Below are 15,736 nucleotides of genomic sequence, written 5' to 3' on the forward strand. Positions count from 1 at the left end.
TTATTTTTATTTATTAATGCATTGTCTTACATATATTGTTGTGCAACTTGTTTGACTTTTGACAGGATCAGGATGCCGCCAAGGATGAGAGGTCGTGGAGGATTTCCTACATCGCACGATCATGAGGCTGGTCCCTCGCATAGGCGGGCTCCATCTGCTACACACCACACAGCCGCCAACGACCTTTGGAGGTCTATTGCCGAGCCTGCTAGGCCTTCGGTTTCCGCGAGCACTTCTCCGTCATTACCCCACTCGTTTGGGCCCCATTCGGAGAACGGGCCCCATGATTCGCTTGGATCATACATACCGTTGCACCAGTCACCACACCAGCACCCAGCGCCAGCCTACCAGGGTTTGTATAACCCTAATGCTTATGTGGAGGAGCCAGTGGGCCATAACCCACTTGGACAGGAGGACCACTTTTCTGGTGGTCACGAGATGGACGTAGACGAGGAGACGGACCCTTCGCTCCCACCATCAGGTACACCAAACCACCCGATTGAGATATCGGATGGGTCGCCATACACAGGATCACCATTTAATGGTGTGGACAGCTTCCAGGAGAGGTTCAAGCAGCATGATTGGTACTTCACCCCTAGCCACCACTCTCCTATGCTTCAATCACTCCATGGTACTCCGATGCTTCAATCGCTCCATGGTTCGCCGGTGCACTCACAGCACCACTCGCAGCAGCAGCAGCTCCAGCAGCAGCCGCCTCTACCGCAGGACCTATCTGAGGCCCTGTGGCGTGACGTGATCACTCCGTCACCACCGCCGCCGCCAGTTTTGCCTCCTCCGCCTCAGAGGCCGAGGAGGAATGCGCGCATGTCGACGCGCGGAGGGATTCGCATAGGCACCCCTCCACGTGTTAGTAGCAGCCGCTACACGTCTCTACCCGGGGAGTCTGAGACAGGGGAGTCTCAGCATCCCGTATCGGAGGTTACTTCTGTCCCGATCCCGCCTCTGCCGCCGCAGAATTTTGGAGAGCCGATCCCGGCTTATGCTAGTGCCGCTCAGTTCAACCCGTTCGAGCAGGTATTCCCTCAGGGTTATGATTACACGGGAGACCCTTATTGGCAAGCTGTGAACTACAGCTCACTCCCACATAGTGGTCCACTTGGAGACCCTTGGGCTGCTGGCCCATCTACTTTTGGTTACCCTCCGGGTTACCAGCAGCCACCGCAGCCGCAGCCTTACCAGCCGCCGCAGCCGCAGCACTACCAGCCACCACCACCGGCGCCTATGATGTCGCCGCCGCAGGTTCAGGAGATCCTGCAGGGGATTGATAGCATGCGACGCGAGTTTCAGCACAATATGCGGGAGGATCGCCGACGCACCAGTGGCATGTTTAAGAAGGTATTCGATTTGCTCAAGGGTAAGGGCAAGAAGGATCGTTGAATCCTTCGATTATCATTTCATGTACTCATGTCCCTGCGTGGACATTTATTCCAGTACTCTACCCCTGCGTGGGTACATCTATCATTCTCTACCCCTGTGTGGGTATGTTATCTTGTTAACCCCTGCGTGGGTTTGTTTTATTTTATTTTGTTATTGTTGTACTTGTTTAGCCCCTGCGCGGGCATGTTATTCATGCTAGTTATGTTATTTCAAAGTCCCGTTTAGGGCAATTATGTACTGGTATTTTAGTGGAAATTAAATGGTTAATTTGAATTTATCACTTTATTTATATGCATGAATAATATTAAAATAATGGAAAATATCAATTTTATTTGATTTGCCATTTTATAAGAATCTTAGTAAGGTATAACCTAGCCTGAATGCCTTATTAACAGGCCTGGCCCTGATGGTAAAACCTGGTTGAAAAGATTCAACTCCCTGTTAACATCTGAGAACATGTTAACATTCAGGGCTAAGCGTGATCTGTAGAATCACACGACCCACCTTTTTAATAAATTATCTACAGATTTTATCTGTATACAAGTCTATTAATGACTTGATACCTACGGGTTATGACTATGTCATATAGTGGCAGTTGTGGTCTATGACTCCCTGCCTAGTAAAGAAATATCTACATATTATATCTGTACACAAGTCTATTAATGGCTTGATACCTACGGGTTATAACTATATTATATAATGACAGTTGTGGTTTACGACTCTCTGTCTAGTAAAGGATTATTTGTTTAATTATACAATTTATAGTCCTATAAAAATCTAAATTTATAATTTAGTGATTGTCCTTGTGACTAGGCCTATGGTGCCAATACATATATTTTCATTCCTTGATTGCTAATAAGAGCCTGAATGAAATTTATTAAATTAACTGCTAAGGTTTTTGATACCATGGTTAATAAATCGTCTAGAACGATAATACTGTTAGGTTCTAAATAAGACCTTGTCCTTTATTGTAGCTTAAAGCTACGATGGCCAAATCGGAAGAAACCAACAGTCATTCTGGGGAACGCTCAGATAATGCAAAGATTCACGTTACCGGTGCAGAACTGCAAGCACTGATTGATAATGCTGTCGCCAAGGCTATGGATAGGCAGTTCAGAGAATCTAGTGGTACTCAGAGTAGAACCCGCTCAGTGACGCATGTCAAGGCTAAGACTCATTCTGGGGCTCATAGTAAGCCGCCGTCTAAAAAGAGTGAGCCAAAGAAAGTTGAGGATGATAATCATTCCTCCAACCACAGCAGCGTCCCGAAGCAGGAGATTGAGCTGAAACGTGACACGTACAGCAGGTCCTGTACGTACAAATACTTTGTATCCTGCAAGCCCAGAGATTTCACTGGGGAAAAAGGAGCCGTCGACTGCATGACGTGGATCGACGAGATGGACACTGTAGTTGATATCAGCGGGTGTGCTGATAGGGACGTCGTTAAGTACGTGTCCCAGTCATTCAAAGGAGATGCGTTAGCATGGTGGAGGTCACTCCTACAAGCTGCCGGTAAGGCCACACTGTACGGTTTGTCATGGGAACAGTTTGTGGCCCTGATTAAAGAAAACTTCTGTCCGCAGCACGAGGTCGAGCGAATTGAATCGGATTTTGTATCCTTAGTCATGAAGAACCTCGACTGTCAAACGTATCTTACTACGTTCAACACGCTGTCTCGTTTAGTGCCTTACTTGGTGACCCCGGAGCCGCGTAGGATTGCTCGATTTATCGGGGGTCTGGCACCGGAAATAAAGGCGAGTGTTAAAGCTTCAAGACCTACAACCTTTCGATCCGTAGCGGATCTATCCCTCTCCCTCACTCAAGACGTGGTTAGATTGAGAGCCATGAAGAGCTCTGAGGAGAACAAACGAAAACGTGAGGATGACACCTCACGAAGATCTGAAAAGCGACATAGAGGGAACAACGACCACAGGAAAGGGTCGGGGTCTAAGAAAAGTGATCATCAGTCGGGTGAGAAACCAAGATGCAAGATCTGCAGGAGGCACCACTTTGGGAGGTGTCGGTTTGAAACAAAATCCCAGTCTTCGGAGAAACGATGTGGAATCTGCAAGTCCACAGATCACAAGGCTGTGGATTGCAAGAAGATGAAGGATGCAACGTGTTTTGGTTGCAACGAAAAAGGTCACATTCGGCCCAACTGTCCAAAGTTTGCGAAGAAGGCCGAGGAAGGGAAGAAGACTAATGCGAGAGTCTTCAAAATGGACGCAAAGGAAGCAGTCCTTGACGATAACGTCATTACCGGTACGTTTCTTGTAAACGATGTTTTTGCTAGAGTCTTGTTTGATTCTGGAGCTGATAAGTCGTTTGTAGATAATAAGTTTTGTAAACTGTTGAACCTTCCTGTTAAAACCTTAAGCGTGAAATATGAGGTGGAATTAGCCGATGGAACCTTAGAAACCGCCTCGACTGTTCTAGATGGATGTGCTATATCCATTAGGAATCATTCTTTCCCGCTATCCTTGCTTCCCTTTAAGTTAGCTGGATTCGACATAGTAATAGGCATGGATTGGTTGTCAAGTAACCAAGCCCAGATTCTGTGCAATAGAAAGCAAGTGATAGTGAAGACTCCGTCTGGTGAGTTACTTACTATTCAAGGAGATACCCAGCATGGATTGCCCGAGCAAGTGTCCATGCTCAAAGCATCCAGATGCATGCAGAAGGGATGTGTCATTTATATGGCACAAGTCACCATTGATGAGCCGAAGCCGAAGATTGAGGATATCCCTGTTATATCAGAATATCCTGAAGTATTTCCTGAAGAACTACCCGGATTGCCACCGGATAGACAAGTAGAGTTTCGGATAGATATCATTCCAGGCACTGCACCTGTAGCAAGAGCACCATACAGATTGGCACCAACGGAGATGAAGGAGTTGAGGACGCAGTTGGATGATCTATTAGCTAAAGGTTTTATTAGACCTAGCTCATCTCCTTGGGGAGCGCCAATCTTGTTCGTTAAGAAGAAGGATGGATCGATGCGTCTGTGCATCGATTATCGTGAGCTGAACAAGGTCACCATCAAGAATCGGTATCCGTTACCCAGGATCGACGATCTGTTCGATCAGTTGCAAGGAGCAAGTTACTTCTCCAAGATTGACCTCAGGTCAGGTTATCATCAGTTGAAAGTCAAGGAGGAAGACGTACACAAGACCGCGTTTAGGACTCGTTATGGGCATTACGAGTTCCTAGTGATGCCGTTTGGGCTCACCAACGCACCAGCCGCGTTCATGGATCTCATGAATCGCGTCTGCAAACCTTATTTAGACAAGTTCGTCATAGTCTTTATTGATGACATTCTTATCTACTCGAGGAGCCAAGCTGAACATGAGAAACACCTTCGTTGTATTCTCAAACTTCTGTATCAAGAAAAGCTTTATGCCAAATTCTCGAAGTGTGAATTTTGGCTTCGAGAAGTCCAGTTTCTTGGACATGTTGTAAGCGAGCGTGGTATCCAAGTAGATCCCGCTAAAGTAGAAGCAGTCATGAACTGGCAGGAGCCGAAGACTCCTACTGAGATTCGCAGTTTCCTCGGGTTGGCAGGATATTATAGGAGATTCATCGAGAACTTCTCAAGGATTGCTGCGCCCCTAACCTCATTGACTCGTAAGAAGATTAAGTTTGATTGGGGCCCTAAGCAGCAGGAATCCTTTGACATTTTGAAGCAGAAGCTGAGCAATGCGCCAGTATTGACATTGCCCGATGGTATAGATGAATTTGTGGTGTATTGTGATGCATCACATACTGGCATGGGCGGTGTACTCATGCAGAAAGGCAAAGTCATTGCCTACGCTTCTCGACAGCTCAAAGTGCACGAGAAGAACTACACCACCCACGATTTGGAATTGGGTGCGGTTGTATTTGCTTTGAAATTATGGAGACATTACTTGTATGGAACCAAGTGCATAATTTATTCGGATCACAAGAGTCTTCAACACTTGTTCAATCAGAAGGAATTGAACATGCGCCAAAGGCGATGGATGGAAACTCTCAATGACTATGATTGCGAGATACGATACCATCCAGGCAAGGCAAATGTGGTTGCCGACGCCTTAAGCAGAAAAGAAAGAGCTAAACCGATCAAAATCAATGCCAAGCGCATTGAAATAAGAAATAATTTGAATGAAAGGGTGTTAGCTGCACAGAAGGAAGCTGTGCTGGAAGCTAACTATCCTGCAGAAAAGTTGGGAGTAACTGAGGAGCAGTTATCCCACGACAAAGATGGAATGCTACGTCTAAACGGACGAATATGGGTTCCGGTATATGGAGGACTTCGGGATGTTATCCTCCAGGAGGCCCACAGCTCTAAATATTCAGTTCATCCTGGAGCAGATAAGATGTACCAGGATTTGAAGTCAAACTACTGGTGGATTGGTTTGAAAAAGTCCGTGGCCGAGTATGTGGCCAAATGTTTGACTTGTGCGCAAGTCAAGGCCGAGCATCAGAAGCCGTCAGGTTTGCTTCAGCAACCTGAAATTCCCAAGTGGAAATGGGAAATGGTGACAATGGATTTTATCACCAAGTTGCCGAAGACGAAAAAGGGAAATGATACCATATGGGTCATAGTTGACAGACTGACTAAGTCAGCTCATTTTCTACCCATCAAGGAGACGTATAGCTCAGATATGTTAGCACAATTATACGTCGATAAGATAGTAGCGCTACATGGTATACCTATATCTATTATCTCCGATAGAGATACTAGATATACGTCGCATTTTTGGAAGAGTTTCCAACAATCGTTGGGCACTCGTTTGAATTTTAGTACTGCTTATCATCCTCAGACCGATGGTCAGAGTGAGCGCACGATTCAAACTTTGGAAGACATGCTTCGTGCATGTGCGATCGACTTAGGTGGTAGTTGGGATAAGAACTTACCACTGATTGAATTCTCCTACAACAATAGCTACCATTCCAGCATAAAGGCTGCGCCTTTTGAGGCCCTATACGGTAGGAAGTGTAGATCGCCCATTTGTTGGGCAGAAGTTGGAGATGTCCAGTTGTCTGGACCAGATATCGTCTTTGAGACGACAGACAAGATCGTTCAGATCCGTGATCGTTTGAAAGCTGCCAGGGATAGGCAGAAAAGTTATGCGGATCCTAAGCGCAAAGATTTTCACTTCGATGTGGGTGAAAAAGTATTGCTCAAAGTATCACCTTGGAAAGGTGTGATGAGATTTGGAAGGAAAGGCAAGCTGAGCCCGCGATATATAGGACCTTTCGAGATAATCGAACGTGTCGGGGCAGTCGCTTACAAGTTAAAATTGCCTGAAGAACTTAGTGCTATTCATAATGTGTTCCATATCTGTAACTTGAAGAAGTGTTTCGCTGACGATTCACTGGTTATACCGCATACAGATATACACATAGACGAAAGTCTAAAGTTTGTCGAAAAACCTTTGTCGATCGAGGATCGACAGGTAAAGAAGCTTCGAAGGAAGCAAGTGCCTATTGTTAAGGTCAAATGGGATGCCCGTAGAGGTCCCGAATACACGTGGGAAGTGGAATCCACGATGAAAGAAAAATATCCCCATTTGTTTGAATAAATCTCGGGGTCGAGATTTCTTTTAAGGGGGTGAGGATGTAACACCTCGAAAAATTTCGTCCAATAATGTCTTGACACGTGTCATAAGGTTCCGTTATGTGAAAACATACTTTAGAGGGACTAAAAGTGACAAACAGTGAAAACTATGGAACGTAAGGGTCCAAAGTGTCAACAATGGATAAATAGGCTCTATGATAACCCCACATAATGTTTATAACCTTTAACGGATGGTTCATGGATCATACGACGCGGAAATTGCCCAAAAGTGAAGTATTGTAAACTATAGGGGCCAAAAGTGTCAACATGTTTAAATTATACCTCTGAGTGAACTTTTGGCAGACCCGAAGCTTTGTATAGCTAAAATATACTCACTAGAATATGTGGTAAAAATTTCATGAAGTTTCGTCAACGTATGAGAAAGTTATGGCCAAAACCGTACTTAAGGGACTAAAAGCGTCAACGTCGAATTCAGGGCTTTTCGGTTGAGCGCAAAGTTATCCGAGGGCATTACCATGTTGGTAAATGTCCTAAGGTTCTTAAAAACCAAGTTTGGGGGTTTACGGGTCGAGAAGAGTAGCCGAAACATCGCGTGCAAGTCCAGGGGTCAAATCTGCCAAACATTGAAAGTTGCTGGTTGCAGACCAGGCCCTTACGGACCGTATGGGGAGGGGCTTGCGGTCCGTAAAGGTTGCCCAGAACCTCAGTTTCGCGAATTCAGCTGATTTGGGTCCGAATTTAAATTGTTTACAGCTCATTCCACCTCCCATTTGCTCCAATACGTGCCCTTGCATGCCTAGTTCAACAGGAGCCTACTACAAACATCTAATTCACTCTTTAAATCAGATTATCACTTCATTCTTGGACATTTCCCATAGTAAACAAGGAGCACTCTTTCAAGAACTCTCAAGAAAAGCTCTCTGGAGGAAATCTGATCAACAAGGCCGACTTCTAGTGTCCACTAAACATCTTTAGGACCATTGTAAGCCTTCAATTCGTTCTATAATCCGTTTTTGCTTTGATTATTAGTAAAAGTCAAACTGGGTGTTCATAACCTTTGACTTTCTGATTAAACGGATTTCTTTCAGTAATTTCTCGAATTGAAACTTGTTATAGATTGGTATTTATGTGGGAAACAAACCCTCTAAAGGTTACTAACTGATTCCCACTACATGCATGCTAAATGTCGAGTCAAACCTATTTCTAAAAAGTCAACAGAAACGATTTTGGTGAAAAATGACATGATTAATGATATAGATGACATGCAACCTGATTGATCATTAAAAATGACTTGTAATCTTTATAAGAATGTGTTTTAATCATCATCCACTCGACAATCTATAGTATAGCCACGAATCGGAACCGAAAGTCTTGTAGAACGATTATTTCGTAGACTATCGATTCGGATTCGTACATGCATGTTAGAGATCTGTATTGGATAGCCTTTTTGACTATTTTTATTTTAGTTAAACTTTCTGGAATTTTCTTTGATTGAGTCTATACTTAGCCTATTCGAATGCTTGTTTCCGGTTTATGCATAAAGTTGACTATTTTGCCCTTTTTGATTTAAAACGGGATTTCTGGAAAAGTGAAAGGATAGAAATCTTTATTTTTATTATATAAACTTGCACCGAAAGTTTCAGATCAGTTGGTGGTCCAGATTGTGAGTTATGGCCATTAGCGTAAACTATGTTATAAATTTGCATAAACGGTCCTTTTTGCGTAGAACCCGTTTCTGGCCACATTTTGGTACGAAACTTTTTACCAACTGATTATATATAATATTCTGGGAATTTTGATGATTTTTAAGAAATTTTTGGCTGAACGGATCCTAGATCACCTAGTCATTTCGGCTTATGACGGTTTTGACCGTTTTAGCCATAAAATGAGTTTTACACATCCTTTTGACCCGAAACCTTTTTCTACTGATTTTATATGATGAATAAATTATTTTAAGTATTCTGGAAATATAAAAATCTCAGATTTACTGTGAAAACCCGAAAACGCCCTTAAATCGTATTTTTAGCGTTTTAAGCGCATAGTAGGCGTTGTACTTGTTTTATACCTACAAGACTTATACCTACTGATGTAAATTACATATTTTCATATAATAACAGTAAGTATAATATTTTGAACTCAGGTTTCCAGTTTTGGCATTTTTAGCCCTTGTGAAATTACTAAAATACCCCTACGGTGCATAGTTTGACTTTAAATGATAAATTTGATATATGGGTCATACCCTACTGATATAATATGTTATATTAAGTATATTTACTGTATGAACCAGACCCGAAACTCAGATTTCTAATTTTATCCTTTTATTATCTTTTAAATGACCAAAATGCCCTTCTAAGGCATAAGTTGAGTTTAAAATTATCCCGGGCAATATAAGACATAACTTACTGATATAATATCATATTCTAAGCATATTAATTCAGGGAACTTGCATTTGAATCTTTTGGCTACCCGTATCGCCCTTATCGCGTTCGGTTCGGTTTACGTAACTAGTTTGCGTAAATTGACCGAAACGGGTCAAACGATATCGTTTTTACTTCAAAATCCAGAATGTATTTAGTATACCCATATTATACAAGTATTCAAACTTGTCGGGTCTAAATCACATTCTATCCGGTCTTTCGCTTAATCGTGCGTAAACCGTATCATTCCTAAAACTAACCGGTCAAAGCTTAAGCTTAAATAAAAGGCCGTTAGGAATCTAATAGGTTAATTATAAACCTTTGTTCCAGATTAGGAAGCCCGGTAAAAGCTATCAACACTTATCGTTTGTGAATTATACTTGCTCAGGTAAATACATTTTGACTTATTTTCCCTATACGGGCTTGGGGTACGGTATTTAAAATACCGCTTGATCGGGCGCACAAGTCCTGCTCCTTATAGGTGTTCAGTCTTGAATAGCTTGTGCGACTTCGTTTAAACAGTTTTGTCTTACTTAAAAGGCTTTGGGGGGTTATTGACCATGTCCCGGATATCCTTGGCATTATCTTATGAGATGGCCACGACCAGAGCACGGGGTGTAGGCGTACACTCGTCGTGTATAACTCTTTAATGTGGTGTGTCAATTAAATCTCTAGCCCGGACAGTAGATCCCGGGCCACCAGAGATATAAGTGCATGTAATTCGTTCACAAGTTTATATTTTATAATTATCCCAAGTTAATAAAAATATTTATGCCTTGTGCATTTAAATAAATTTTCAATCATTTTCAAAATGAGTCAGTCGATTTGTATTTACCAGTGTAAACTGACGTATTTTTCCCAAAAGATTAAGTGCAGGTACTATACGGAAATAGGCTGGCTGTTTCCTAGAGAGCGTCCACAATAGTCTCGCAAACTCGGACGACATTTATCTGTTGAACTATTTATTTCTATTTTATTTGATCCGCCTGTGGATCCATTTCAACTACTGTGATATTATTATTGCAATTTATTTAAAAGTTGAAATGTTTCTATTCTGCTTCCGCTGTGCATTATTATATTGTGTTGATTGTCTATGACGATACCAACTACGTCACTGTACCCCACACCGGGCCCACCGGTGACACGTGGAAATTGGGGGTGTGACACAGCGGAGTTTTCCGGTGGTTAGTCGGAGATGGGTTTGTCAGCGGGTTGTAGGTTGTAGCGGAACGATGGTGTTGGTGCGGGAATTCGTGGTGACTCCGACAATGTTAAGAGGTTTGTTTTGTTTTGGGGTTTTGATTTTGGTTGGATTTTTTTTTAGGTAGATGATGAGCAACGTGTTTCCAAGGATCAGGAACACCGCTCTGATACCATCTTGACTAGTAACAGAGAAAAGAAAAAGAGGATTGATTGTATTGGCTGTATTTGATTGTGTTTTCATTAGAATAAAGTACATGAATTTATAAGATGATACAAGACCGTAAAGAAGGAAATAACTAAAGTCTTGGCTGGACACTAGGCTGTCAATGAGCTGGACAGATCTTCTAATTTTTGGGACATGATGTTGCTATCTTGACTGATCCCACAAAATCGTTCCTTTTTTCTAACAGTTGGTGGTTTAAAAAATACCAATCCATTATTACATTGTTTAAATATCGCTCTCACACATATAGGGGGCGGTTCCCCTAAGAAGCCTATTTTGCCTAAGTTGCCTAAGAAGCAATCTACACCATTTGTTTAAACAACCAATGGACCAGATTAGATCCCTAATATTAAACTAGATAAGTAAACAAAATACAACGCGCGGGGGTATTTTCGCCATAAACAAACAAATAGTACTGGACAAAAAGCACAGCAGTTATCGACGATTCAAAAAAACTTCTTCTTCACTCTCTCTCAAAACTTCCCAATCGCTAACAAACTTCACCTAAAATCGACAATCAGAGAGACGAAAATCGAACAAACAACAACAAAAACAGCATCAACGATGGATTCAGAGAGTACGTTCCATTTTTTTTTTTTTGCATTTTGGTGTATTCGTTTCAATTTTGTACGGTTTTTCTAAGTTTCTTCGAAATCAAATCGATTACACAGGTTCTAAGAGATCTACAAGAAGCCAGAAGCATAAAGAAACAAAACATGATGACGATTTCGAAGGTTTGTTAAGGATCTGTAAACGAACAGATTTCTAGGGTTTTAATATGTCTTAACTGATTCATGTTCTGCATTTTATTAAACAGATCGATCGTTGTGTTTTTTATGAAATAGTGCTGGTTTATTTTTTGTGCTGGTTTATTTTCTGTGCTGGTTTAACCTATGTGCTAGTTTAGTGATTTAGAAATATCTAGCACAAAGTTGTGGTTGGTTTTCTGGTTTTGAAATCGGTGCTGGTTTAACTTCCGTGCTAGTTTAGTGTTTTTTAAGAAACTAGCACAAATTCTAGTTGGTTTACCGTCTGTGCTACTTTAGTGTTTTAGAAGAAACTAGCACAAGTGCTACTTTAGTGTTCCAAATCTGTGCTGGTTTACCGACTGTGCTACTTTTAAATTCAGGAGATAAGTAATATAAGTTTCAGTTGTTTTTTGTGTGTGAAAACAGAGCTGTACAATCCCAAACCACTACAAATTGTACAACCAGGAGAACCAATCCCTACTTTTGATAATGAAACTTTGCATCCCATTCCACTAAAAGTTGTAAGACCAACAAAAAAGGAATATTATATGAGTCCGAAATTTTGGAATGAAGTAGCAATCTGGTGGCCAAGCTATACCAATCATCCTACTTCTGGTGGTGAACCTTCAGATCCCATAAAAGAAGAGATTGATGAGAAACCTGAAATCTCAGTTGTACAACCCAAAAAAGAAGAAGATGATGAAAAACAAAAGATCCCCATCCTACAACCTAAACATGAAGAAGATGAGGAAAAACCTATAATCTCAGTCAAGAATTTTGGAAGGAAGTAGCAATCTAGCCAGCTCCTGCTATGATCATCATGTTTATGTTGTTTGTTTTAGTTTTCTAATGTTATCAATGCTGTTATGTATTATGATCATGTTTTTCTGAACCTTATGTAACAATGATGTTTTGAATTATAAAAATCATGGTTTATTATGTATTAAATGATCAAAATGGTACTGGTTATTGTTTTTTTAATATATAGTACACTTTATAACTTGTGCTGGTTACTATGTTTCTTCTGAAATTACTTGCAGGCTCATCAGACAGTGACTTCGAACACCCGGAAAAGAAACAAAAAACAGCACTAAAAGCTGTTGCCACAAACCCTGAACCTATACGATCAACACTTTTCAAGGAATTTGATAAGAAAAAAAGAATTAGAATCAGGAACAGCCCAAAAAACCTTGCTCAATTCATGCAAGTGTTATCTGACGAACAGAAAGCAGAAGTAGATAACATGGGATTTGAAAGCATGAAGAACTTTGATATAACAAATATACCAACTGATCTGGGATACTGGCTCACTAACAATTATGAACCTACAATCAACACACTGAATCTAGGTACACATAATGTAGTGATAACACCTAACCTTGTACAAGAAGTTCTTGGCATACCAATGGGTAAAGTGAAGGTTAAGGAGTTGAGTAAACCAAAAATGAGTGATCCAGTTGTTGCAGAGTTTAGAAATCAATTTGAAATTGATGATGAACTGCCAAAAATGCATCATATTATTCATGTTGTGGAAGAACAGAAGGAGAGTGGAAGGCTATTTCAACTGAACTTTCTTGTAATGTTCAACTCAATAATGGCAGAGCTCACACACGGTGGCAACGTCAACATGAAATTCCTTACAACATTGCAACCTGATGTAGATATTAAGGATGTTGACTGGTGCAGCTACGTGATCGACTGCTTGAACAGAAAGACAACAAGCTGGTTCCAATCTAAAGCAGCACATTACATCGGGCCGATAACATTTCTAGTGGTATGTTGTAGTTATCTAAAAATGATCTATATTTATTGTTTTTTATCAAACATAATAACAAAAACTAACTTGTAAATCAATCAGTTGGTTTATGCTCATGATACATACCAAAGAACAAATCCAACACAGAAGATGATACCAGCTGTAATGTATCATAAAAATGATACAATTAAAAAGCTTGGTCCGGTGGTGGAAAGCAATAAAAGAAAGAGAAGTGAAAAGGTGGTGAAGAGTAAGAAGAAAACAAGTTTGAAACCAGCACAGAAACTCGCCTTGACAACACAAACACCTACTCAAATGGTGGTGAAGAGTAAGAAGAAAACAAGTTTGAAAGCAGCAACAACTGGTGAAACAGAAGAAAATGAAAAACGAAAGAATTTGAAGGGAAAACTGAAGATGAAGAAAAAAGCACCAGCTGAATAACCTCTATCCACATATCAAGAAATCTCGAAGGAAACTGATGAAGCTAGAAATCGTTACTTTAGTGACTTCCCAGAATCTCTAGACATTACACAAAGTTTGGACATTCCACAATCCCAGGAAAAACTCTCACAAATTCCACCTACAAATCCAACAAGTGGAGTGGTAAATTCTATTTTATTGTGTTTATCTGTAGTATTACTGAAAAAAGTGCTGGTTTAGATGGTTATTGAAAAAATGTGCTACTTTTATGACATTTGTTGAAAAATGTGCTACTTTTATGACACTTAGTGTTTGGAATGTTAAATTGTGCTAGTTTATACCTAGTATAAGTTAGTTTAATGTTAGAATTTGGAATGTGAAATTGTGCTGATTTATATGCTAAAGTGTGCTGGTTTAAATGGATTGTAAAACTGTGCTAGTTTGAAATGTGCTACTTTTACAATTTGTGCTACTTTATAAAAAGAATGTGCTGGTTATCTTTTCAGGAATGGATTTGTCTAATAAAAACCAAAACAAAAGAGCTGGACATGCATGTCAAAGAAACACACGAAATGATTACAAAATGTTTAACAAAGTACAGAGGTGATGAGGTTGTGGATGCTGTGGATGAGTGGAGAAAAAGATTGGTAGTATATGGTGAAAAGTACAATTTCGAGAAGCAAGAATCAGAAGCAGGGAATGAAGAAAAGAAAAAAGGAGGAAGTGGAGAGAAGACAGAAGGAGGGAATGAAAAGGAAGAAGGGAATGAAGTTAAACTTACCCAATCACAAAAAAAAATGGTGGTCTCACAATTTGATTCAACTCCTTTCAGAATCACCAGTTCAATGTGGCCAGAGGTTATAAAAGAAATAGAAAAGGCAGAACAAGTAGCAAGCAGCAAAAAAGATGGTGCTGATCATGGAGTTGGTGGTGAAGAAGAAAAGGATGCAGGTGGAGAAAAGGCTAAAGATGGTAAACCTGATGGGGAAACAACAAAGAAAGGAGGTGAAGATGCTAATGAACCACCAAAGGGAGAAAGTGACACTGCTGGTCAACCAGCAAAGAAAGAAGGATTTGAAGATGCTAATGAACCACCAAAGGGAGAAAGTGACACTGCTGGTCAACCAGCACGGCAAGGAGAGGTTTTTAAAACACCAGAAAAGGAACCCAAAAAAGACAGTGAAAAACAAGAATTCATAGGTGAAGACCTAAACGCCGGAGTCCAGAAGAAAAGCAAACGTACAACTCTCCCTGCCGAACCTTTATGTTCACCATATATGCAGCGAGTTGTGCAAATAAAAACAAAAACTGAAAAAATTGAAGTAAGGATAGCCGAATGGATGTTCTCGACAGTTGACGACCCCTGGTAAGTATAAAAACCAACAAAATCTTAATTGGATAAAAATAAGTATTTAAACTAATGTGTATTACAACAATGCAGGGTGTTTATATTTGAGACAGCATTTAACACAAACCTTTCAAGGGTATGTCTGGAGTCGCTTCACCCGAACTTATACATACATGTCCAAGTCCTAACAGCTTGGTCATTGGTACTAAACAGTGAAGAGGTCTACAGAAGCAAAGGTTCGCCGGCAAGAGTTTTCTGCCCATGCAACATGCTGGTATGTTTTCTAATATGTGCTGGTTTTAATAACAGATTAGAAAAAGCGCATTTAACAAAATGTGCTGGATTATTACACATTGTGCTGGTTTTGAAAAATTAATGTTTTATTAATAGCTGGTTAGTCTAATATATGAAATGCTATTATTGTGCTGGTTCATAACACATTGTGCTGGTGCTGGTTTATAACACATTGTGCTGGTTTCTGTGCAGGGAGAAAACAACTTCAAACCAAAACTGAACAAAAAGACCTGCACACAAAATTTCAGCGAAAACATTGCCGCGACATTGATGACTACCGAGTTTGGAACTATTAGGAAAGTGGACATGTTGTTCATTCCAATACTACAACACAAGCACTACTACATTGTATGTTTTGATTTCAAGGG

The 15,736-nt window shown here is 40.7% G+C and overlaps 1 protein-coding gene across 1 annotated transcript; it reads left to right on the forward strand.

Annotated features, from left to right (window-relative positions):
- The first annotated feature begins 11,256 nt into the window (after window positions 1-11,256).
- LOC110939765 lies at window positions 11,257-12,489 on the forward strand. Its single transcript, XM_022181334.2, has 3 exons — window positions 11,257-11,378; window positions 11,473-11,535; window positions 11,977-12,489. The coding sequence occupies exons 1-3, from the start codon at window positions 11,366-11,368 to the stop codon at window positions 12,339-12,341; spliced, it is 441 nt and encodes a 146-aa protein (XP_022037026.1). The 5' UTR covers window positions 11,257-11,365; the 3' UTR covers window positions 12,342-12,489.
- Window positions 12,490-15,736: the final 3,247 nt, after the last annotated feature.

The sequence above is a fragment of the Helianthus annuus genome, chromosome 1 (genome assembly GCF_002127325.2).
Source record: "Helianthus annuus cultivar XRQ/B chromosome 1, HanXRQr2.0-SUNRISE, whole genome shotgun sequence".
NCBI classification, from domain to species: domain Eukaryota; kingdom Viridiplantae; phylum Streptophyta; class Magnoliopsida; order Asterales; family Asteraceae; genus Helianthus; species Helianthus annuus.

Excerpts from the sequence above, each read along its gene's own strand:
- LOC110939765 (XM_022181334.2), top strand. Across the intron at positions 11,536-11,976 it reads ACATGATGACGATTTCGAAG|AGCTGTACAATCCCAAACCA; the intron begins GTTTGTTAAGGA and ends GTGTGAAAACAG.